The 22,940-nt window shown below is 47.2% G+C and overlaps 1 protein-coding gene across 8 annotated transcripts in view; it reads right to left on the bottom strand.

Moving 5' to 3' along the window:
- Positions 1-22,940, bottom strand: part of GLT1D1 (glycosyltransferase 1 domain containing 1) — a 133,765-nt gene that overhangs the window by 109,233 nt on the left and 1,592 nt on the right. For 7 of the 8 annotated variants that reach the window (XM_055237234.2, XM_055237236.2, XM_055237237.2 and 4 more), the window contains exon 2: positions 496-644. In XM_055237234.2, the coding sequence (XP_055093209.1) occupies positions 496-644 (149 nt within the window). Of the gene's footprint in view, positions 1-495; positions 645-20,261; positions 21,809-22,940 lie in introns of those variants that run through there. The other variant, XM_055237239.2, reaches the window with a different exon arrangement.

Genomic DNA, 22,940 nt, shown 5'->3' with positions numbered 1-22,940 from the left:
GGAGGATGGATTGCTTGAGCCCAGGAGTTTGAGACCAGCCTGGGCAACAAGGGTGAAACCCTATCCCTGAAAAAAAAAAAAATTTAAATTAGGGGACACGGTGGCATGCACCCATAGTTCCAGCTATTTGGGAGGCTGAAGTGGGAGGATTGCTTGAGCCCAGGAAGCGGAGGTTGCAGTGAGCCGAGATTGTATCACTGCACTCCACCCTGGGTGAGAGTGAGACCCTGTCCCAAAAAACAAATAAATAAACAAACAAAAATTAAGGATGATACTTTTAATATGATAAAAACAGTTTCAATACACATCCATTCTTGACTGTTATAACATTTAAGAAAATTGTGCACTAAGAAAGCAAACCAAAGAGATTATTGCATGTCTCCCATTTCTGAACTGGATAAACAGGAGACACTGTTTCCCGTATTATTGGACATTACAGGCACTTCTGGTTTTCAGAATTTCTAGTGTTTTACTTTTGAAGAGAAAGAGGCTTACCTTGCAAAAGCCTGCCTCCCCTATAGAGATGAAGAGCCAGGGCAGCCTCGAAGTTCTCAGCCAAGATGAGGTTTGCAATCTCAGATGAGCTTTCAAAGTCAAAGGCATCTTTCAAAACGCACACGTGCCCTGCAGCCTCTAGATGGGCCCTTTATCAAAACATGCAGAGAAAGGAGAAGATGAGGGGAAAATGTTAATATGTAACAGGTTGCTGCTACAGTTAAGACTTTTTTTTTTTTTTTTTTTTTGGTTGTTGTTGTTGTTGAGACAGAGTTTCAATCTTGCTGCCCAGGCTGGGGTGCAATGGTGCGGTCTCAGCTCACTGCAACCTCCACCTCCTGGGTCTCCAAGCGATTCTCCTGCCTCAGTCTCCCAAGTAGCTGAGATTACACGTGTGCACCACTACGCCTGGCTAATTTTTTGTATTTTTAGTAGAAACGGGGTTTCACCATGTTGACCAAGCTGGTCTCAAACTCTTGACCTCAGCTAATCCACCTGCTTTGGCCTCCCAAAGTGCTGGGATTACAGGCATGAGCCACTGTGCTCAGCCACTATGATTAATATTTTAAATGAATTCCACAAGATGACTTATTTACTGAATCACCCTTTGTAAGTACCCTGCCTTAAAATACAAGAGAAGGCCTAGAATCAATGACATTAACCATTCATCTGCCAGTCTCAGATACCCAGGACTGTGGCTGGGACCAAGATCATTGGAAGGAAGGTTGACCCAGGAGGCCTTGACAGACTTCAGACATGGGGCACACACTGCCACCTCCAGTGGCATTTGCCATACCAGACAGCTCCTTTCTATTTCCTTAATTCCACATTTTCTCTCCTGTCCCTGAATTGTGGTATCTAAAGATTGTTTTGGGGCCTCTGTTGCTCAGTTCTTTGAAAAGACTTCAAAAGTCACCTATTATCATAGCTTCAAAAAATACTTCCTGGTCTTTCCATTCTACCTGCTACACACACACACACACAATCTTTATGTCTTTCAAACATGTCTCTTCTCTTTCTCTCCACCTTAATTTCAGTTCCTGGTAACATAAATATAAAATACCTGATAAACAAAAAAGAAATTTTTTCAATAGTGACAACAACATGAACAAAATCAGAAGACAAATAAGAAACTGGGGAAAAAACTATCTATTACTCTTATTACAGAAAAAAGTTAATCTGCTTAATATATAAAGAGCATTTGTAAATCAATAAAGAAGAAAGGCTAACAACACAATAGGAAAACGGCAATGAGGGCTAGGTGAGGTGGCTCACGCCTGCAATCCCAGCACTTTCAGAGGTCAAGGCAGACAGATCCCTTGAGCCCAGGAGTTTGAGACCAGCCTGGTCAATAAGGTGAAACCCCATCTCTATAAAACATATTTTTTAATGCACTGGGCATGGTGGCACATACCTGTAGTCCCAGCTACTTGGGAGGCTGAGATGGGACGACTGCTCGAGCCTATGAGGTCGAGGCTGAGTGAGCCGTGACTCTGCCACTATACTCCAGCCTGGGTGACAGAGCAAGACCCTGTCTCAAAAAAAAAAAAAAAAAAAAAAAGCCAGCCACAGTGGCTCAAGCCTGTAATCCCAGCACTCTGGGAGGCTGAGGCAGGCAGATCACTTGAGGTCAGGAGTTCAAGACCAGCCTGGCCAACATGGTGAAATCCTGTCTCTACTAAAAATACAAAAATTAGCCAGGTGTGGTGGTGCACGCCTGTAATCCTAGCTACTGGGGAGGCTGAGGCACGAGAATCGCTTGAACCCGGGAGGCAAACGTTGCGGTGAGCCAAGATCGTGCCACTGCACTCCAGCCTGGGCAACAGAGTGAGAGAAAGAGAAGAGAAGAGAAGAGAAGAGAAGAGAAGAGAAGAGAAGAGAAGAGAAGAGAAGAGAAAAAAGAAAGGAAAGGAAAGGAAAGGAAGAAGGAAGGAGAGAAAGAAAGAGAGGGAGCGAGAGAGAGAGAGAGAAAGGAAGGAAGGAAGGAGGGAGGGAGGGAGGGAGGGAGGGAAGGAAGGAAGGAAGGAAGGAAGGAAGGAAGGAAGGAAGGAAGGAAGGAAGGAAGGAAAGAAAGAAAGAAAAGAGAAAAAGAAAAATAGAGATGGGCACAAAATTGCAGTCCATAGAAAAAGAAATACAACTGGGCTCTTGAACAAAGAAAATGATGCTCAATATCAGCCATCGTTTTAATCCAGAAAATCTGTAAAGATTAAAAAGTTGACCTGAGGCCTCCTGAAATAAACACTCCCATACATTATCTGTGAGAGAGCAAATTGGTACAACCTCTCTAGTGGGCAATGCAACAGCAGCTAGAAAATTTTAAATGCACAAACCCTGTGACCAAATAACTCCACTTCTAGGAATTTATTCCAAAGACGGACTTGGATATATGTGCAAAAGCATGCACCCAGGAATATGCACTGCAGCTGTGAAGTAGCAAAAAGACTAAAAAACTACCTCACCGTGCATCCACAGGGCCCTCGTTATATTATGATAGATGGACCTAATCATGTTCTTTTGCCATCAAAAGAATGCAGTAGATCACTATGAATTATTAAGAATGAATTCCAAGATTCACTATTAATGAAAACAGAGCAAAGTGAAGAATACTTTTGGGTATATACACTGTGTGTGCATAGAATGTCTCTAGAAGAATACATTAAAAAGAGATAACAATGATTGTATCCAAAGAGGAGAATCAGACCAGGTGCAGTGGCTCCCACCTGTAATCACAGCACTTTGGGAGGCAGAGATGGGAGGATCATTTGAGCTCAGGAGTTCAAGGCCAGCCTAGACAACATGATGAAACTCTGTCTCTACAAAAAATTTAAAAAATTACCTGGGTGTGGCGACATGCACCTGTGATCCCAGCTGTTTGGGAGGCTGAGATGAGAGGATTGATGAGTCCAGGAATTCAAGGCTGCAGTGAGCCATGATCACGTGACTGCACTTCAGCCTGTGTCTCAACAGAGCGAGACCCTGTCTCAAAATGAAAGAAAGAAACAGAGAGAGAGAGACAGAGAAAGAGAAAGAAAGAAAGAGACACACGAGCTTTTGTATTGTTGGACAGTTTTTACCACATGCATATATTATCTTTTTAAATTGTTCGAGGTGTGTATGTGTGTGTGTGTGAGCATGCATGTGCATGTAGATACACAACAAATGGGACCAGGTCTCTTTTCTGATTAAAACCTGCAAAGAGCTCACCTTATTCAGCTCAACTGTCAGCGGCACGAGAATGGGGACCATTTCTATCCTGCTTAGGGAATCAACTAATGGCTGAGCGTGTCTCTGGGATAAATGCCTCAGCCCAGACGCAGCTCACCCTGCATGGCAGAAGTGCACTCCACTCCAACCACCCTCCCACGGCAGGACCTCTGGCACATCACGCTCCCTTCTTGAGTCTCCACGCCACTGACATGACACTTCCTAGTGCCAGCTCCTTCCAGAGAACTCTCCTGACAGCCCCAGTTCCTACACACCACAGTCTCTCAAAATTCCCATTTCGTTTTGAGCCTATCTCTGTTATAACCCCTCTGCACTGCATTTATATGGAAGATGGAGTCACAGCTTACTTGGGGCACTGATTACAAAATCAGCACATATATGAAAATCAAGTACACTTAAAATTGCCCTTGAATCGGCCAGGCGCGGTGGCTCACGCCTGTGATCCCAGCATGCTGGGAGGCTGAGGCAAGCGGATCAGGAGTTCGAGATCAGCCTGACCAACATGGTGAAACCCCGTCTCTACTAAAAATACAAAAAAATTGTCTGGGCATGGTGGCACGTGCTTGTAATCCCAGCTACTTGGGAGGCTGAGGCAGGAGAGCCTCCTTGAACCCAGGAGGCGGAGCTTGCAGTGAGCCGAGACCGCGCCACTGCACTCCAGCCCGGGAGACAGAGTGAGACTCCATCTCAAAAACAAAAAAAAATTACCCTTGAAAATCTCTTAAATCATCCAGACAGTACTCTAGAATGAAGTTCAAGTCCAATCTAGCCTTTTTTTTTTTTAATTCCAGCAATGAAATAGTTATTAATTCAGCTGAACACCAGGTGAATTAACTGGTGTGCATTTAGGGGCAATATTGCACAAAATCATGAGTAAAACAAAGAAGAGGGGGACAAAGATGAGAGGAGGAGGAAGTAGGGGGAGGTCTAGAGTCTTTAAACACTGTGATCATAAAATGACCAAGTCGCTAGGACTGTGGGAGCCACAGAGAAACATTAGGTTGAAATCATCTGGCTCACATTGACCCTGGGGCATACGGTGAGATTCTACACTGTACTAATATGTGGATGATATTTTCCTCTCTCTCTCCTTCTGTTTCCTTTTCGTAATATAAAGTGTCACAACATGACTGTGCAAATAAAGAATAACTAGGGTCTTGAGAGTTAAGTTGGTTTAACCTACTGAAGTGCATCGTATATGTTGAGCCTACCATTTTCACTGTTAATTTTGATCCAGTCATTGTGGGTCAGTAACATTCCTTCTGTCCCCACCAAACCTAGCATCCTTTGGAAATGCTGAAGGTAACTGACCAGCAGAACCAGGAAAGATGCCCGCAGCAGTCAAGCTATCAGCTCGCTTCAGCCTAAAAAAATATAAAGTACATCACACACAAAAAAGGATTCAACGTGCTTCTGACCATGGGTGAATAATTGCTATTTTGTTTCTTTGTAAAGCTCTAAGAAATAAGAAACCAAAAATCAACACTGATAGATGGAAAAGGGGCTGAATTCTACTTGGAGAGTCCATTCCTGAGGGACTCATGACTTATGCAGAATCGATACAGCAGAGTGCATGGAATGCAGGTGGTTACATAGAGACAATCAGTAGTTCCTGATTTATTAAGGTGTTTTTGTTTGTTTGTTTGTTTTTGAGACAGGGTCTTGCTCTGTGGCCCAGGCTGGAGTGCAGTGGCATAATCTCAGCTCATTGCAACCTCTGCCTCACGTGTTCAAGCGATTCTTGTGCCTCAGCCTCCAGAATAGCTGGGATTACAGGCATGCGCCACCATGCACAGCTAATTTTTGTATTTTTAGTAGAGATGGAGTTTCACCATGTTGGCAGGCTGGTCTCGAACTCCCAACCTCAGGTGATCCGCCTGCCTCAGCCTCCCAAAGTGCTGAGATTACATGCATATGCCGCCGTGCCCAGCCTATTAAGCATATTTTTAAATGGCATTTTGACACTTACTTTGCAATCTCATAAATATTCTGAATAAATTTGTCTAATCTAAATTATTCATGAACTAAAATTGTACCCTTGTTTCTGGTTGACTTGCAACACCTTTAAATTGATCTATGCTCTCTCCTTCTGTCAAGTAATAATTCAACTAATAAATTCACTGAGCACCTATTATGCCCAAATAATTCTGGTTTGATTTAAAAAGGCTTTCTTGAAAACAAAAGCATCTCCCATAGAGATTTTGGGCACTTAGCAGGTCCACAAAGAGAAGAAGCCTATGTGTGCGTCCCTGACTCAAGATTCAGACACTCTGTGGCCCCCTGGCCGGCAGCCAGACTCTTTACCTGAGTGTAGAGTTTGGTCATTTCTGTGTTTTGGTTTTGTTTTTTTGTTGTTGTTTTTTTGAGACAGAGTCTCAAAAATATTTGCTGGAGTGCAAATTTACTTTTTGAGATGAAGTCTCACTCTGTCGCCCAGGCTGGAGTGACTGTAATCCCAGCAGGCTGAGGCAGGTGGATCACATGAGGTCAGGAGTTTGAGACCAGCCTGGCCAACATGGTGAAACCCCGTCTCTACTAAAAATACAAAAAGTAGCCGGGTATGGTGGTGCATGCCTGTAATGCCAGCTATTCAGGAGGCTGAGGCAGGAGAATTGCTTAAACCTGGGATGCAGAGGTTGCAGTAAGCCATGACAGAGCAAGACTTTGCCTAAAAAAAAAAAAAATAGAATACACAAAGGAACTCTTTTTTAAAAGAATGCAAAAACTCAATCACCTAACAGGCAAAGTGACTAGATCAGGAAGTGTCTTGAACTCAAATGTCAATTGAGATCAGGTGAAATCAATGAACTGGAGGTGAGGATGGTGAAATCATAAGACAGGATGAGCTCTGCACCGAACAGGAGGGGACGCCCATCTGCAGGGTCAGGCCCCTATAGTCCAGTAAGATAAAGAAAGCCACCTGGGGCAGCTGAGCACTAAAACTGTGCCTAATCCAAATAGAAAGGCACTCAGTGTGAAAGACACACGCAGCTTAGTTACACATGCACATGTATAATATATATTACTACTTATACATAAATACATAAATTATATGTATACACATATTTATAATGTGTATTTCAAATGTTTTATAAATATTCTATTTATATCATAAATATTTCAAATATATAATTTATTTCAAAATAGATGGGGCTGGGCATGGTGACTCACAACTATAATCCCAGCACTTTAGGAGGCCAAGACGGGTGAATGGGTTGAGCCCAGGAGTTTGAGACCAGCCTGGGCAACATGGCGAGACCCTGTCTCTACAAAAAATACAAAAAGTAGCCAGGCGTGGTGGTTCATGCCTGTAGTAGTCCCAGCTACTCGGGAAGCTGAGGTGGGAGGATGGCTTTAGCCCTGGAAGACGAGGCTGCAGTGAGTCAAGACGGTACCACTGCACTCCAGCCTGGACGACCCAGTGAGACCCTGTCAAAGAAAAAAATAAAACAAACAAGGCCGGGTGCGGTGGCTCACGCCTGTATTCCCAGCACTTTGGGAGGCCAAGGCGGGTGGATCACCTAAGGTCGCGAGTTCCAGACCAGCCTAATCAACATGGAGAAACCTCATCTCTACTAAAAATACAAAATTAGCTGGGCGTGGTGGTGCATGCCTATAATCCCAGCTACTCGGGAGGCTGAGGCAGGAGAATCACTTGAACCTGGCAGGCGGTGGTTGCAGTGAGCTAAGATCGTGCTGTTGCACTCCAGCCTGGGCAACAGAGCAAGACTCCGTCTCAAAAAAAAAAAGAAAGAAAAGAAAACAGACCAAAATCATGTTTAGATATGTTGAGTGAAAGAGAATATAATATTAAAGTTGATTTTATCTGTTTCTTTTTGCTATGTTTAATGTGACTACTGGAAAATCTGAGAGGACCCATGGGGCTCACATTATGCTTCTAGGCAAGAGCGCAAGGTCTGACCCCACTGGCTCTGGCAGTCGGTACCCAGCCGATCGAGGAGCTACTCATTGCTCAAGGTCACCAATCTACCCAGAGAAGTCAGGCATTTCAACATCTATGAGAATCTCCCCAATTCCAACCTCCCTAATGGTATTTCTCCTCCTTCAAGGTCCACAACACCTGTTACTCCTCTACATCTTCAGAAGTTCCCAGAGGCCTGCGTTTCCCATTTCCCTTCTCTATAAGGACGAGGGATGCTTTTGGGCGGGGTGTTGCCTCCACAGTGTCTGTTCTCACACGCCCCTTCCTAATACCTCGACCCTCCCTGGCACTTATTTGAGGAGGACAAGCCCCACCTCCAGATCCAAGGGTGCTCCTGCAGGCTCATGCCAATCAAAACATCTGGCTCTCCACACACCCACCCCTAGACGTTCAATTCTGGGACCTGGGGTCGTGTTTTCAGAGATTCAACCTCGGAGGTTCTCCATGGGCCTGACCTGGGTTGCAGGGAGCCCCGGGAGGCGCTGGCGAGAAGATCCTGCCAGGAGAGGGAAGCGGATGCAGGAGACGGAGATAAGTGGACTCCTGTCCCTGTCCTTTGCTGGAAAACCACCCCGAGGAGACCCTGCCTCCAGCCTTCTTATGGCAAAAGCCAGTACATTCCCTTTATTGTCTAAGACATTTAAGTTGGGTTTTCAATTCAACTTAGCTTTCAATTCAATTACGCAAGGCTGAAGATCTCTAAGCCACACCACAATAATAGCTTAGCGCCCTTATTGTTAGTTTATACACAATCCATCGCAGTCTCTCATCCCCTCAATCCTTCCAGTATGAGTCCTTTGGCCTCCTCGGAATTCCAGACCTTTGACCTCTGCCCCCTCGGACCCACATCCCTCCAGGCTTTTCTCCCAGTTCTGGGGAGATTCCATGCTCCGCCATTTCAATTACTTCCTTGTCAACACCTTAACCACTCCCGTCCCCCAGTCTTTCTGTAGCAAGCGTGTGAGCATCTGGAACAATGCCAGCCCTGGAGAGTCTCCAGGTCAGCTTTCTCCATGGCAGCCCCGGGCACTGGTGCCTGCTGGGGGACACCCCAAGGCAGACAGTAAGTGGAGATCTGTGAGATGGGATCCCAAGTTGCTCATTACTGCGTCGGCATCTCTCATGCATTTTCAGTGACCGAGCGCACCTGCTGTATGCCCAGCACCGTTGCGGCACCAAGAGTTCAGTAGGGAACAAAACATGCACAAACCCCTGCCCTCCAGGTGCCAACTCTCTTTTTTTCTTTTTTCTTTTTTTTTCTTTTTTCTTTTTTTTTTTTTGAGAAGGAGTTTCACTCTTGTTGCCCAGGTCGGAGTGCAATGGTGCGATCTCGGCTCACTTCAACCTCTGCCTCCTGGGTTCAAGCATTTCTCCTGTGTCAGCCTCCCGAGTAGCTGCGATTACAGGCATGCGCCACCACGCCCTGCTAATTTTGTATTTTTAGTAGAGACGGGGTTTCACCATGTTGGTCAGGCTGGTCTCAAACTCCTGACCTCAGGTGATCCGCCTGACTCAGCCTCCCAAAATGCTGGGATTACAGGTGTGAGCCACTGCACCCAAGGACCAACTTTCTAGAGCAGGGAAAAGGTCAATGAGCCAGAAAATCCCAAATCTCCTCTATGTCAGAGGCAGGGTTTTGCTCGGGAGGAAAACCACCAGCCCCAGGGAGACAGGGAGAGAGTGTGTGGTGGAAGGGGCTGCCATTTGAGAAGGGTGGGCAGGAGAGGTCCCGCTAAAGAAGGTGACCTGAAGGTGGCTGGCGCAGTGGCTCATGCCTGTAATCCCAGCACTTTGGGAGGCCGAATTGGGTGGATCACCTGAGGTCAGGAGTTCGAGACCAGCCTGGCCAACATGGTGAAACCCTGTCTCTACTACAAATATAAGAATTAGCCAGGTGTGGTAGTGCACACCTGTAATTTCTGCTATACAGAAGCCTGAGGCAGGAGAATCGCTTGAACCAGGGAAGTGGAGGTTGCAATGAGCTAAGATCATGCCACTATACTCCAGCCTGGGTGACAGAGAGAGACTTGGTCTCAAGAAAGAAAAAAAAAAAGCCTGAAGGTGACGAGGCAGCGAACCACATGGATACTGTCGGGGAAAAGATGAAGAGCTAACAAAGTCCAGCACACAGAAGTAGAGAACAGAATGGTGGTTCCCAGAGGCTGTTGGGGGCTTGGTGGGGGCAGCAGGAGGAATAGCTTGTACAACATGGTGACGATCGTCAATAATAACATACTCTATATTTCAAAATTGCTTAAAAAAAGATTTTAAATGTTTTCACTACAAAAAATAATAAGTACAATTGCTGGGCGCGGTGCCTCATGCCTGTAATCCCAGCACTTTGGGAGGCCAAGGCGGGCAGATCACGAGGTCAGGAGATCAAGACCATCCTAGCTAACACGGTGAAACCAGGTCGCTACTAAAAAATATAAAAAATTAGCCATGCGTGGTGGCGGGCACCTGTATTCCTGTATTCCCAGCTACTCGGGAGGCTGAGGCAGGAGAATGGCATGAACCCGGGAGGCGGAGCTTGCAGTGAGCCGAGATCGCGCCACTGCACTCCAGTCTGGGTGACAGAGCAACAGAGCGAAGACTCTGCCTCAAAAAAAAAAAAAAAAAAAAAGGTACAATCACCCCTAGGTATCTGTGGATAACAAAATCCAAGGGAGCTTAAGTCCCAGATATAAAATGGCACAGTATTTGCATATCACCTTCACACATCCTCCCGTATACTTTAAATCATCTCTCTAGATTACTTATAATACCTAATACAATGGAAATGCTATGTCAATGGTTGTTCTGCTGTATTGTTTGGGGTTTTGGGGGGTTTTTGGTTTGTTGTTGTTGTTGTTGCTGTTGTTGTTGTTGTTGTTGTTGTGGCAGAGTCTCGCCCTGTCACCTAGGCTGGAGTGCAGTGGTGCGATCTCGGCTCACCACTGCGACCTCTGTCTCACCACTGCGACCTCTGTCTCCCCGGTTCAAGCAATTCTCCTGCCTCTGCCTCCCAAGTAGCTGGGATTATAGGCGCTCGCCACCACGCCTGGCTAATTTTTGTATTTTTAGTAGAGATGGATTTTGCCATGTTAGCCAGGCTGATCTCAAACTCCTGACCTCAGGTGATCTGCCCAATTCGGCCTCCCAAAGTGCCAGGATTACAGGCGTGAGCCACCGGGCCCGGCCTGTGTTGTGTTTTACTTCTATATATTTAACATTTTGATCTGTAGTTGCTTGGAACTGCAGACATGGAACCCACAGATACGGAATACTGACTGTCTTCAAGGTGATAGACATGTTCGTTACCGTGATATAATCATTCCACAATGTATTCATAGTCCAAAACATCACATGGTATCCCATAAATACATACAATTACTAGTTGTCAAACTAAAAGTAACAATGTAAATTTTTAAAATAAATTCAAATAAACAAAAAATAACATCAGTGGGTATTATATCAGAATATCAGAAAAGCAGGTGCTATGGGCCTGACGTGGGACCTGCTGGGCTTTGGGAGGTCACAGGGGTCTGGGAAGGGTACGTCACTGAGGGGCCCACAGCGCAGAGGATAGCAGGTCCTGGCAGAAGCCTTGGTGTGTGTTGGATGTGAAGCAGAGAAGAGATGCAATCTGGCTGAGCATTTCACCAGACTCAGTCTGACTGCTGTGTTGAAAGTGAAAAGGGACAAGCTAAGAGACTCTGGCAATGACCCAGGGGGGGCTGGGGTGGTGACACCTTCCCTCTCCTCCGGCCTCTGAGGTCCTTATCTGTCCTGCCACCAGCAGCTCATGGCCTTGCCTCCTCTACAGAGAAAATCACAGCTGCAAGACAGGCACACCGTCAAGTGCCCCCCACCATGCCCACCCCTCTGGCACCTGCAGGCTTCTGGGCCTCTCTGTGAAGTCCCAGCAGAGGCCACACTCCTTCTCCAGCTCACCCCTCCCCAACAGCTCAGGAGTTAACCACCCCACAGTCACGCTTCTCCCTGTTTCCTCTTCCCACTCACCTTCAGGCAGCATCAAATATGCCTGGGCCCCTTAGAAGGTTTCCCCAGCAACCCAGCATCGTCCCCCAATCAGGCTCTACTCTCTCCTCCCCTGCTCATCACAAAAGGACTTCTGGAAATGAAAGCATGGCGCACATTCACCATCTCCATCTCCGGCGCCTGCCCACTCCTCAGCTTCCACCTGCCACTACTCCTGCAGAACAAGATCAGACAACATCTCCACGGACCTTCAGGTGCCAACCCTCACTGCCCCTTTGACGTCTTGAGCAGATGGACCTGTTAGCAACATCCAGCATCGCTAACCAGCCCTCCTGCTTGGGAAATTCCTCTTCTTTGGCTTCCCTAAGTTTTCTGGATTTCCGGGGCCCTCTCCCCCTCCCAGCCTGTCTCCTTTCTGATCATGTTATATCCCAGTTTGCCCCACCCCTAGTGCAGGACTAAGCAAACTTCATCCCACACTCAGCTTCTCATCTTCAGCCCGGAAGCCTCTCTGAGTGCCCATGGGTTCCAACTGCCCCAATTCAACAAAAACTTACAGTGTGTCATCTGACAGGCACCTCGCAGTCAGCATGTTAAGACTCTCCTGCCCCAGCCAAGCTGGCATCAGCCAGTATTCCATGTGCAGGGACCTGCCCACCGTGCACACAGCGGCACAAGCCAGGCCCCTGGAAGTCCCCCTAGTGCTCTTCTCTCCCCACTGCCATAGCATCACAGGGTCCTTCCAGATAGTATTCAGATCTATACACTTTTTTTTTTTTTTTTGAGATGGAGTCTTGCTCTGTCACCCAGGCTGGAGTGCAGTGGCACGATCTTGGCTCACTGCAAGTTCCACCTCCCGGGTTCACGCCATTCTCCTACCTCAGCCTCCTGAGTGGCTGGGACTGCAGGTGCCCGCCACCACGTGTGGCTAATTTTTTTGTATTTTTAGTAGAGACGGGGTTTCACCACGTTAGCCAGGATGGTCTCAATCTCCTGACCTCGTGATCCGCCCGCCTCTGCCTCCCAAAGTGCTGGGATTACAGGCATGAGCCACCACGCCCGGCCTTTTTTTTGAGTCTTGCTCTGTCCCCAGGCTGGAGTGCCGTGGCACGATCTCAGCTCCCTGCAACCTCCGTTTCCTGGGTTCAAGAAATTCTCCTGCCTCAGCCTCCCGAGTAGCTGGGATTACAGGCATGCACCAGCACACCTGGCTAATTTTTGTATTTTTAGTAGAGACAGGGTTTCACCATGTTGGCCAGGCTGGTCTCAAACTCATGACCTCAGGTGATCTGCTGATCTCGACCTCCCAAAGTGCTAGGATTACAGGCATGAGCCACCACACCTGGCAGATCTATACACTTTCTTTGTTCTTAAAGCAGCAACCTCCATCCCTCATCCTTCAATCCTGACAGCTTTAAACCCAGAATTCACAAGGTGACAGTGACAGTGACTGGATTCCACCCCCGAGCTGCCCACTCAGGTCCTCAGCCAACTCCTCTGCAGGGTCTCACAAGCTCCTTCCTGGCTCAAGGCGTCCTCCACACATACAGTTCCCTCTGCCCAGAATGCACTTCCCAGCCTCTCCCCTCGCTAACCCTGATGGCCCCAGCTGAAAAAGTTACTTCCCATGAGCAAATGCTCACAGCAGACTACTCAGGGTAGCCCCAAAGTGGAAATGTCCCAAAGGCCCACCATTCTCCAGTTGAGGAGTGGACAAGCAAAAGTGTCCATCCGGCCGATGGGGTATTCCTCAGCCACATGGGAATGAAGGACTGACACTTTAGGCCAAACCTGCAAAAGGGACCACATAGTGTATGATCCCATTCCTACGAAACGTCCAGAATAGGCCTATTCCTACAGACCAAAGGAAGCCGACCATTTCCCAGGGGCTGGGGAAGGAGTGGAAGGTGAGTGTCTGCTAACGGATACGGGTTTCTTCTGAGAGTGATGGAAATGTTCGGAAATTAGATAGGAGTGACGGTTGCGTGACTTTATGAATGTACTAAGAATCCCTGGTGTGTATACTTTAAAAGGGCGAAGTTTATGGTATGTGAATTATATCTCAATTTTTTCGAAAACTATATGGGGCCGGGTGCGGTGGCTCATGCCTGTAATCCCAGAACTTTGGGAGGCCGAGGAGGGCAGATCATTTGAGGTCATGAGTTCGAGACTAGCCTGATCAACACAGTGAAACCCCATCTCTACTAAAAATACAAAAAATGAGCTGGGCATGGTGGCACATGCCTGTAATCCCAGCTACTCGGGAGGCTGAGGCAGGAGAATCACTTGAATCTGGGAGGCAGAGGTTGTAGTGAGCCGAGATTGTGCCAGTGCACTCCAGCCTGGGGGCCAGAGACTCTGTCTCAAAAAGTAATAATAAAAATAAAAATAAACTATATGGGAAATAAAATGTTATTTTTTGAAGAAGTCTTCCCAGACCCTGGTTGGGGCTCAGAAAAAAACCCCAAAATGAAGGCCTCGGCAGCTCTTTCTGACCCTCTCCAGCCCTCCTGTCTCTGGCCCCTCATTTTCCCCAGAGGTGAACCAGAGAAACTACAATTCCTCTTCCCCACGGCGGTTCATGGAAACCAGAACTCCTTCTCCCCAAAGCCAGCCATAAACCCAAAATTATTACTCTAACTTTCCCCTGCCTTCCTGTGTAAAACCTGACCATAAAGAACTTATGCCAGGCCAGGTGCTGTGTCTCACACCTGTAATCCCAGCACTTTGGGAGGCCGAGGAGAGTGAATCGCCTGAGGTCAGGAGTTCAAGACCAGCCTGACCAACATGGTGAAACCCCGTCTCTATTTACTAAACGAAAAAATACCAAATTAGCTGGGTGTGGTGGCGCATGCCTGTAATCCCAGCTACTTGGGAGGCTGAGGCAGGAGAAACACTTGAATCCAGGAGGCAGAGATTGCAGAGAGCTGAGATCGTGCCACTATACTCCAGCCTGGGCAACAAGAGCAAAACTGCATCTCAAAAAACAAACAAACAAAAAGAAATTATCCAAACTACCCTGTTTGATTGTAGGTCACAAAGCCACCATTCCAGAGAGGGCCTGCCTTGTACCAGAACGAAAGAAGGCTGCACAGAGGGGCCAAGATGAATCCAGACAGACTCACCTTGCTGGGCCTCCCCAAGCAGTCTATCGGCGTTCGATCAGACCCTATTCGTCCCATCCTATTTCCATGTGGCTGTCCGTACCTTGTTGAACCTAAGCATAAACTGGCCAGTCTCTCGTGTCTCTGGGTCTTCATTCTGAAGGCTCCCATGTCATGTAAAACTATGACCAACACAGGTGTGTGCTGTGTCTCCTATGAATCTGTCTTTGGTCAGTTGGTTTTCAGCGAACCTTCAGAGGGGGAAAGGGAAGCTCTTCCTTGGACCCTACGCCCTCTGGAGCTATGTCGGCTCTATTCAGAGTCCTCTCTCTGTCATCACCCTACACTTCTCCGTCATAGCACTGATCATATCACAATCAGACAAATGTTTGGGTAATTACATGCTTGTGTCTGTCTTCCAGGCTAGAATGCTAGATTTATCTTCCAAATGACAATGCTTAGCGTGGAGCTGATGCGCAGAAGCTCTCTGTGGTTGAGCGGCTGCCTCCTGAGGACAGGGACTGCATGACGCCGGCTCTCTGTGTAGCACCTACACCGCACTGTGCCCATGGGAGACGCTCAAAAAATATCTGCTGAATGAAGATATCAACAACTTTCTTTTTTGTGTGATACAAGGTCTCATTCTGTTGCTGCCCAGGCTGGAGTGCAGTGGTGCAATCACGGCTCATCACAGCCTCAACTTCCCTGGGCTCAAGCGATCCTCCTGCCTCAGCCTTCTGAGTAGCTGGGACCACTATGCTCAGCTAATTTTTGTATGTTTTGTAGAGATGAGGTTTCACCATGTAGCCCAGGCTGGTCTCAAACTTCTGAGCTCAAGCAATCTGCCTGCCTCAGCCTCCCAAAGTGTTGGGATTACAAGAGTGAGCCACAGCGCCCAGCAACAACTTTCAATGGCTTTGTGTTTTTTTGTTTTTTTTTTTTTTTTTTGAGATAGAGTCTCACCCTGTCACCCAGGCTGGACTGCAGTGGCGCAATCTTGGCTCATTGCAGCCTCCGCCTCCCAGGCTCAAGCAATTCTCCTGCGTCAGCCTCCTGAGTAGCTGAGATTACACGCATGCACCACCATGCCCAGCTAATTTTTTTATTTTTAGTAGAGACAGGGTTTTACCATGTTAGCCACGCTGGTCTCAAACTCCTGACCTCAAGTGATCTGCCTGCCTCAGCCTCCCAAAATGCTGGGATCAGAGGCGTGAGCCACCGCACCCGGCCTCAATGGCTATCTTTGAACGTGGAAAAATTGGTAACAAGATCTTTAAAAAACAAACAAAACAAAAGAAGGTGGAAAAAATAAAATAGCCTCCTTGTCAGAACTTCATCTGCATTCACACTTTCCTTTGACTCCTCAAAAGAAAATCTAGAAAACCTGAAAACTTTTCCTCATACTTTTTTTTTTCTTCCCAAATGCTTGGCAATCACAGAGAATTCAGAATGACGCGGCCAGAAAGTAGCCAGGCCTAGAAGGGAAAGTACTGCCTTGGATGCAAAGGATGTTTGTGTTTCTTCCTTCACTTTCTCTCCTTTCTGGTCCGTGTCCTTTAGTGCTCCAATCTCCCCCATTATCTAAAGTGCTTCTCATTCTGACAAACACACCTTTGCACTCTCTGTTCCAGATGGAGAAACAGAATAAACACACAGTCACCACCCTGCTGCACCAAGTCCAGCTATGAGTGTGACAACATTTGCCACCATTCTGATGTCAACACACTCCTGGCTGAACTGAACCGCCCCTCAGGCTTCCCGGCTCTGGGCCGAGGAAGCCCAAATGCTCTATTTTGTTCTCTTTCCACGATCATCTTCGTGCATTACCCCAGTACCCTTGGCAGCTCTGCAGACAGTACACTAGGCATGCAACTCAGTTATCTAGCGAATATCTGATATCATGATGTAGAGCACAGGTCAGAAGGCCTTTCCTGGAAGCAGACAGAGAGGAAATATCTTTGGGTTTGTGGGTCAGAGGGCCTGTTCTAACTACTCCATGCTGCCCCTGGGAAGCAAAAGCAGAAACGTGAACAACACGTAAGCGTATATAGTATAGCTGGGGCCACCAAAACTTTATTTACAAAACTGGCAGGAAGGCTGCGTTTAACCCCTGGGCAGGCAGCAGTTTGTCGCCCTGGTTTTAGATGATTTCAGTGCTTCTGAGGACTAGCCTCCTATCTTAGCATAACAGGGGGCACCCTTTGAAACAACTCCACGACTTACTCTTGGCATGAATATTTTTTACATCCACACCTTGTGCAGTTTATCCCCCTCCACAGGTGACATGAACTTGGTTCTCTAGGTGTCAGATTCTATTTTTTCACTTACCAGAGCTGCTTTTAATTTTGAACTTCACCATTAGAAACTGACCTAGACCAATTTCCCCGGTTCCGTGAGGACGGCCTGGCTCTCCTGGCAAATGTTCATTCTCAGGGGATCAGAGGGGGATAGGGACCCTTCTGACCTCTTCCTTCCAACCTCACCACCGGGTGTGCCCTACAATGAGAGGAACTCTCACTCCAGATTCAGCCACGCACACACAAAACAGTCTATTCTGCCGGGTTGCAGAACTCTCTGTGTTCTTCAAGCACCCTGCCCGAAGAGTGGAGTCCACACTGGACCATACTGGCAGCCACACTAGCCAATCTAGTTAAGCCAGATGACAGAGGGTTATGGCAGGGACGCAAGACCAAATAGAGCTGGCAACCTCAAGGGCTGCCCAGCAGGTGAGGGCTCCCTGACTTCTTGATCAAAAACCTGTGTCATCTTCCCAGTGAACCACATATCTTAGACACCACTAATTTCTTTTTGTTGAGACGGAGTCTCGCTCTGTTGCCCAGGCTGGAGTGCAGTGGTGCAATCTCGGCTCACTGCAACCTCTGCCACCTGGGTTCAAGCGATTCTCCTGCCTCAGCTTCCCAAGTAGCTGGGACTACAGGCGCCAGCCAACACGCCTGGCTAATTTTTGTATTTTTAGTAGAGACAGGGTTTCACCATGTTGGCCAGGCTGGTCTTGAACACCTGACCTCAGGTGATCTGCCCACCTCGGCCTCCCAAAGTGTTGGGATTACAGGCATGAGCCACCGCGCCCAGCCTAATTTCTGAAATGCTTTATGCTAATGAACAAATCTTCTGATGTGGGTTGCTAATGTTACAGTGCTTAGGAGACATCTCTAGAGTGTAGGTGTCACATTAGGGTACTCAGAATACTCACTAGCAGCTCACAGGTTATGCTTAAAGGAAACTTACACACCCTGAACGCTTCATACGGAAGAATGTTTAACGTGACACACAGACAATGTAACATCGATCCTCGAGTTATTGATCCCCCAGAGTTTTTGCCCAAGAAACACATTATTCCATTCTATCACCTACATCTTCTAAAAAACTACTAGACAGCAGAAGCCTTAGATTTTCCTGTGTTTTTCCCCCAGTATTTTCCCTCTATCATGAAGGAAATCACGGGTTTTTCTCTCCTTCACTCCCCACACTCAACTGCCAAGGCCTGATCCTTTTACTTCTTAAATGTGCCAAACCCAAATGCATACATGATTTTCAATTACACACAAATCTCATGGCCTTTCATGGTGCAATCCTGTTTTTGGCACAAAACTGAAGGTGTTGCGTGGCCCTGTCTCCCTCTCCAGCCACATCTCCTGACCCCACCTAGAGAAGGGTTCATCAGCAAAGCCCTGTTCACATGTCCAGCAGGGTCACTCTTAGGGAGGGGCTGACCTGTGCACTACTGGGTGTGGAGCGTCCCACTCAATGCCAGTAGCCCCCAACACTAGTGGTGCCAGCGAAATACGTCTCCAGACCTTGCCCAATGACCCTGGGGGCAAAATGGCTCCCCTTCCTTCGCACATCCTCTGTGCCCCATGCTCTTCCGGAGGGAGAGTCGCTGATCTACAGGATTCTATGCTGTGAAGGCTGCGTGACTCAGCTCTGGAGGAGATGGTCTCTTCCCATCCCATTGGCTGACCCTCTGCCTAAGACGCCTCCCCCTCCATTCTCCCACCTTGCTAACTAAGGCCCATTATGCTGATTAATAGCTCACAACTATTGTCGATGAAAAGAGTCAAACTCTGTAAAATATTAAGAGATTTATTCTGAGCCAAATATGAGTGACCATGGCCCATGACACAGCCCTCAGGAGGTCCTGAGAACGTGTGCCCAAGGAGGTCGAGGTACAGCTTGGTTTTACACATTTTAGGGAGGCATGAGACATTCATCAAATATATTTAGGAAATACATTGGTTTGGTTCAGAAAGGCAGGACAACTCAAAGAAGGGGGGTTGTGGGGAGGAGGGGCAGTTCCAAGCTATAGGTCAATTTAAAGATTTTCTGGCTGACAAGTGGTTGAGGCTTGTCTTAAGACCTGGGATCCATACAAAGGTAATGTTCAAGTTAAGATAAAAGACTGTGGAGACCAACGTTCCTTTGAAGTCTTACAGTGGCTGCCCTTAGAAACAATAAAATGACAAATTTTTCCTCTTCAGATCTTTAAAAGGTGCTAGACTTTTAGTTAATCTCTTCAGGATTGGGAGGGCCTGGAAGAAAAAGATCTAGCTATGCTAACAGAGATTTTTTTTTTTTTTTTCGAGACGGAGTCTCCCTCTATTGCCCAGGCTGGAGTGCAATGGTGTGATCTCAGCTCACTGCAACCTCTGCCTTCTGGGTTCAAGCAATTCTCCTTCCTCAGCCACCCAAGTAGCTGGGATTACAGGTGTGAGCCACCACGCCCAGCTAATTTTTGTATTTTTAGTAGAGACGGGGTTTCACCATGTTGGCCAGGATAGTCTCCAATGCCTGACCTCAAGTGATCCACCTGTCTTGGCCTCCCAAAGTGCTGTGATTACAGGCATGAGCCACCACGCCCGGCAGAGATTCTTTACAGATGCAGATTTTCCTCCCACAAAGGATGGCTCTGCAGGGCCATTTCAAGATATGGCACAGAAGCATGTTTTGGGGTTAAATATTTTGATTTTTTTTCTTGTCTCATAATGTTATGCCAGAGTCAGATTGGAAAGTAAGTCACGATATATAGTTCCAAATAAAACCCATCTGATGGGTATTTATGGTTTGTAGGGCATGACTTCCCAGACCCCTTAGACAGGAATTTGGGCAAGATTAAAAAAAATCAGAGCTTAGTCCTCACTATGTTCCAGACACTGCTTTAAAAACGCTGAAAGTGTACTAACTCATTTAATTCCTTTCACAACCCATATTGGCATCCTCATTGTGAATAAGAACACTGAGCCACAAAGCAAACTTGGTCTGGACCTTGCCATTTTTCAGCAGGGAATGGGCTTGGAAGGCACCAGAAGGCTTTCCCTGACCTTTGATCTGGGATCAGTCCCCACCTGTATGTCCCCAAAAGATCCTGTGCTTTCCAGACCAATACATTCATGAGGATTCAGCACCATTACTTATATATGGGGTGTTGATTTACAATGACCAACTTGTGCAAGAATAGAACCACTTCTTTTTTTCTTTAAATTCAGTCTTACCTAATTCTGACCTCCTATTCTGCCAGGCTGATGGGAACTCCAGATTTATGCATTTGGGGAACTCCCTCCCCAAGGGTCCAGGGTCAGTTGAGGGTGGTCTCCGCGGTCTTCGGCAGAGATTTTGGAGGAGAACGTCCAGTCCTCACTGCCCACTGCTGATTAGCTCACAGAGACTGTCAGTCACCAAGGGAACCTCCCTCCCCGCCCGTCCAGGACACCAGCAGCATTTCCTCAAGGAGCCTAAGCTTTCACAAGGCGGAAGATGTCTTCAAGCAACTTCTGCTTTTTTCTTTTTCTTCCCCCAGCAATCCTTCCTGAGGTGAAGGACAACAAACGCCTGGTCTGAATAAACATCAAAGCATGAATAGCAGCCTTTATTCTGCTTCTGCACAGCCAGGAAAAGAAGAACAAAGTGACTAAATGGCCCTCCACTCCAGTTTAGCTGAAGTCAACCTTCTGCATAAACCCTGCCTGCCTCCTTCCCCTTCGTAGCCCCAACGCCTAGCAAGATAGGCAATTTCAAAAGTGCACCACCAACGGAAGGATGGGGGAGTGAATCTCAGGAGAGCAGCTAACACAGTTATTTTTTCTATTAACTCACCTCTGAGTTGGGACAAAAGTAACGTGACCTTGTGGGTGAGTGTGAGTTCGGGCCCTTGGAAGACGTGGGTTTACAGCTCAAGTTAGGAGCAAAATATTAAATAACAGGTAATATTTTTTTTTTGCCTGAAGCTTTTAACTCTGTGCCCGTTCAGGTTCTTTGGTCACTCAACATTGTTTATGATTTTCTTTTCTTTTTTTGAAACGGACTCTCGCTCTGTCTCCCAGGCTGTTGTGCAGTGGCGCCATCTTGGCTCATGCAACCTCCGCCTCGTGGGTTCAAGCGATTCTTGAGCCTCCGCCTCCCAAGAAGCTGGGATTACAGGTCTGTGCCACCACAGCTGGCTAATTTTTTTATTTTTAGTAGAGATGGGGTTTCACCACGTTTTTTGGGGTTTTTTTTTATTTATTTTTTTAGTGGTAATTACTTCTTAAGCACAAAGTGTTTTCCTCACCACATGTACAAGCCAGATTTGGCCTCTCTCTCTGACTCAATTCCTAGCACTGGCCCCAAACTCTCTACAGTCCAGTGACCTTGGCTGCCTTTCTGCTTCTCACACAGCTCAGGGCCTGTGTTCTCGCTATTATTCCTTCTTGGGACCATCCCTCCAGATCTCACTGACGGCCTCTTTTCGGTCTTAGCTTCAATGCCACCTCCTGAGACAGCCTCCTGGACCACATTCTCTAAAGCATCTCAGCCATCATCATGCCTCTCAATCACTTTATCTAGTTTTGTCAGAGACGTTTGAACCAGAGTAACTCAATCTTGAATAAGGGCTGGGTAAAATGAGGTTAAGACCTACTGGGCTGCATTCACAGATGTTTAAGGCATTCTAAGTCACAGAATGAGATAGGAGGTTGACACAAGATACAAGGTGATAAAGACCTTGCTTAAAAAACAGGATGCAGTAAAGAAGCCAGCCAAGACCGACCAAAACCAAGATGGCAACGAGAGCGACCTCTGGCTGTCCTCACTGCTACACTCCCATCGGCGCCATGACAGTTTACAAATGCATGGCAATGCCAGGAAGTTACCCTATATGGTCTGGAAAGGGGAGGTGTGAATAATCCACTCCTTGTTTAGCATATCATCAAGAAATAACCATAAAAATGGGCAACCAAGGCCAGGCGAAGTTGCTCATGCCTGTAATCCTAGCACTTTGGGAGGCCAAGACCAATGGATCACCTGAGGTCAGGAGTTCGAGACTAGCCTGGTCAACATGGTGAAACCCTGTCTCTATTAAAAATACAAAAATCAGCTGGGTGTGGTAGCAGGTGCCTGTAATCCCAGCTACTCCGGAGGCTAAGGCAGGAGAATCGCTGGAACCTGGGGGCGGAGGTTGCAGTGAGCCCAGACCCTGCCATTGCACTCCAGCCTGGGTGAAAGAGTGAAGCTCTTCTCAAAAAAAAAAAAAAAAAAAAAAAGGCAACCAGCAGCCCTTGGGGCTGCTCTGTCTATGGAGTAGCCATTCTTTTATTTTTTTACTTTCTTAATAAACTTGCTTTCACTTTAAGGACTCGCCCTGAATTCTTTCTTGTGCAAGATCCAAGAACCCTCTCTAGGGTTCTGGATCAGGACCTCTTTCCAGTAACAGTTTTGTTTAATTTTTTAGAGTTTTGATCTGCCACCCAGGCTGGAGTTCAGTGGTGCAATGTCAGTTCACTGCAGCCTCAACCTCCTGGGCTCAAGCGATCCTCCCGCCTCAGCCTCCTGAATAGCTGGGACCACAGGCATGCACTCACCACATCAGCTAGTTTTTAAATTATTTTTTGTAGAGATGAGGGTTTCGCCATGTTGCCCATGCTGGTCTTTAACTCCTGGGCTCAAGCAATCCTCCCATCTCAGCCTCCCAAAGTGCTGGGATTACAGGCTTGAGCCCCCATGCCTGCCCGCCCTAGGTTTTTTTTTTTTTTTTTTTAGATGGAGTCTGGCTCTGTCACCCAGGCTGGAGTGCAGTGGCGTGATCCCGGATCAGTTGGCTCACTGCAACCGCTGCCTCCCAGGTTCAAGCGATTCTCCTGCCTCAGCCTCCTAGTTTTGCTTTCTTAATAGCACCAATCCCTATGTGAAATCACTTC

Source organism: Symphalangus syndactylus, chromosome 13 (assembly GCF_028878055.3).
Source record: "Symphalangus syndactylus isolate Jambi chromosome 13, NHGRI_mSymSyn1-v2.1_pri, whole genome shotgun sequence".
NCBI lineage: Eukaryota > Metazoa > Chordata > Mammalia > Primates > Hylobatidae > Symphalangus > Symphalangus syndactylus.
The sequence above is the reverse complement of the archived record's forward strand: the minus strand, read 5'-3'. Positions and strand labels throughout refer to the sequence as shown.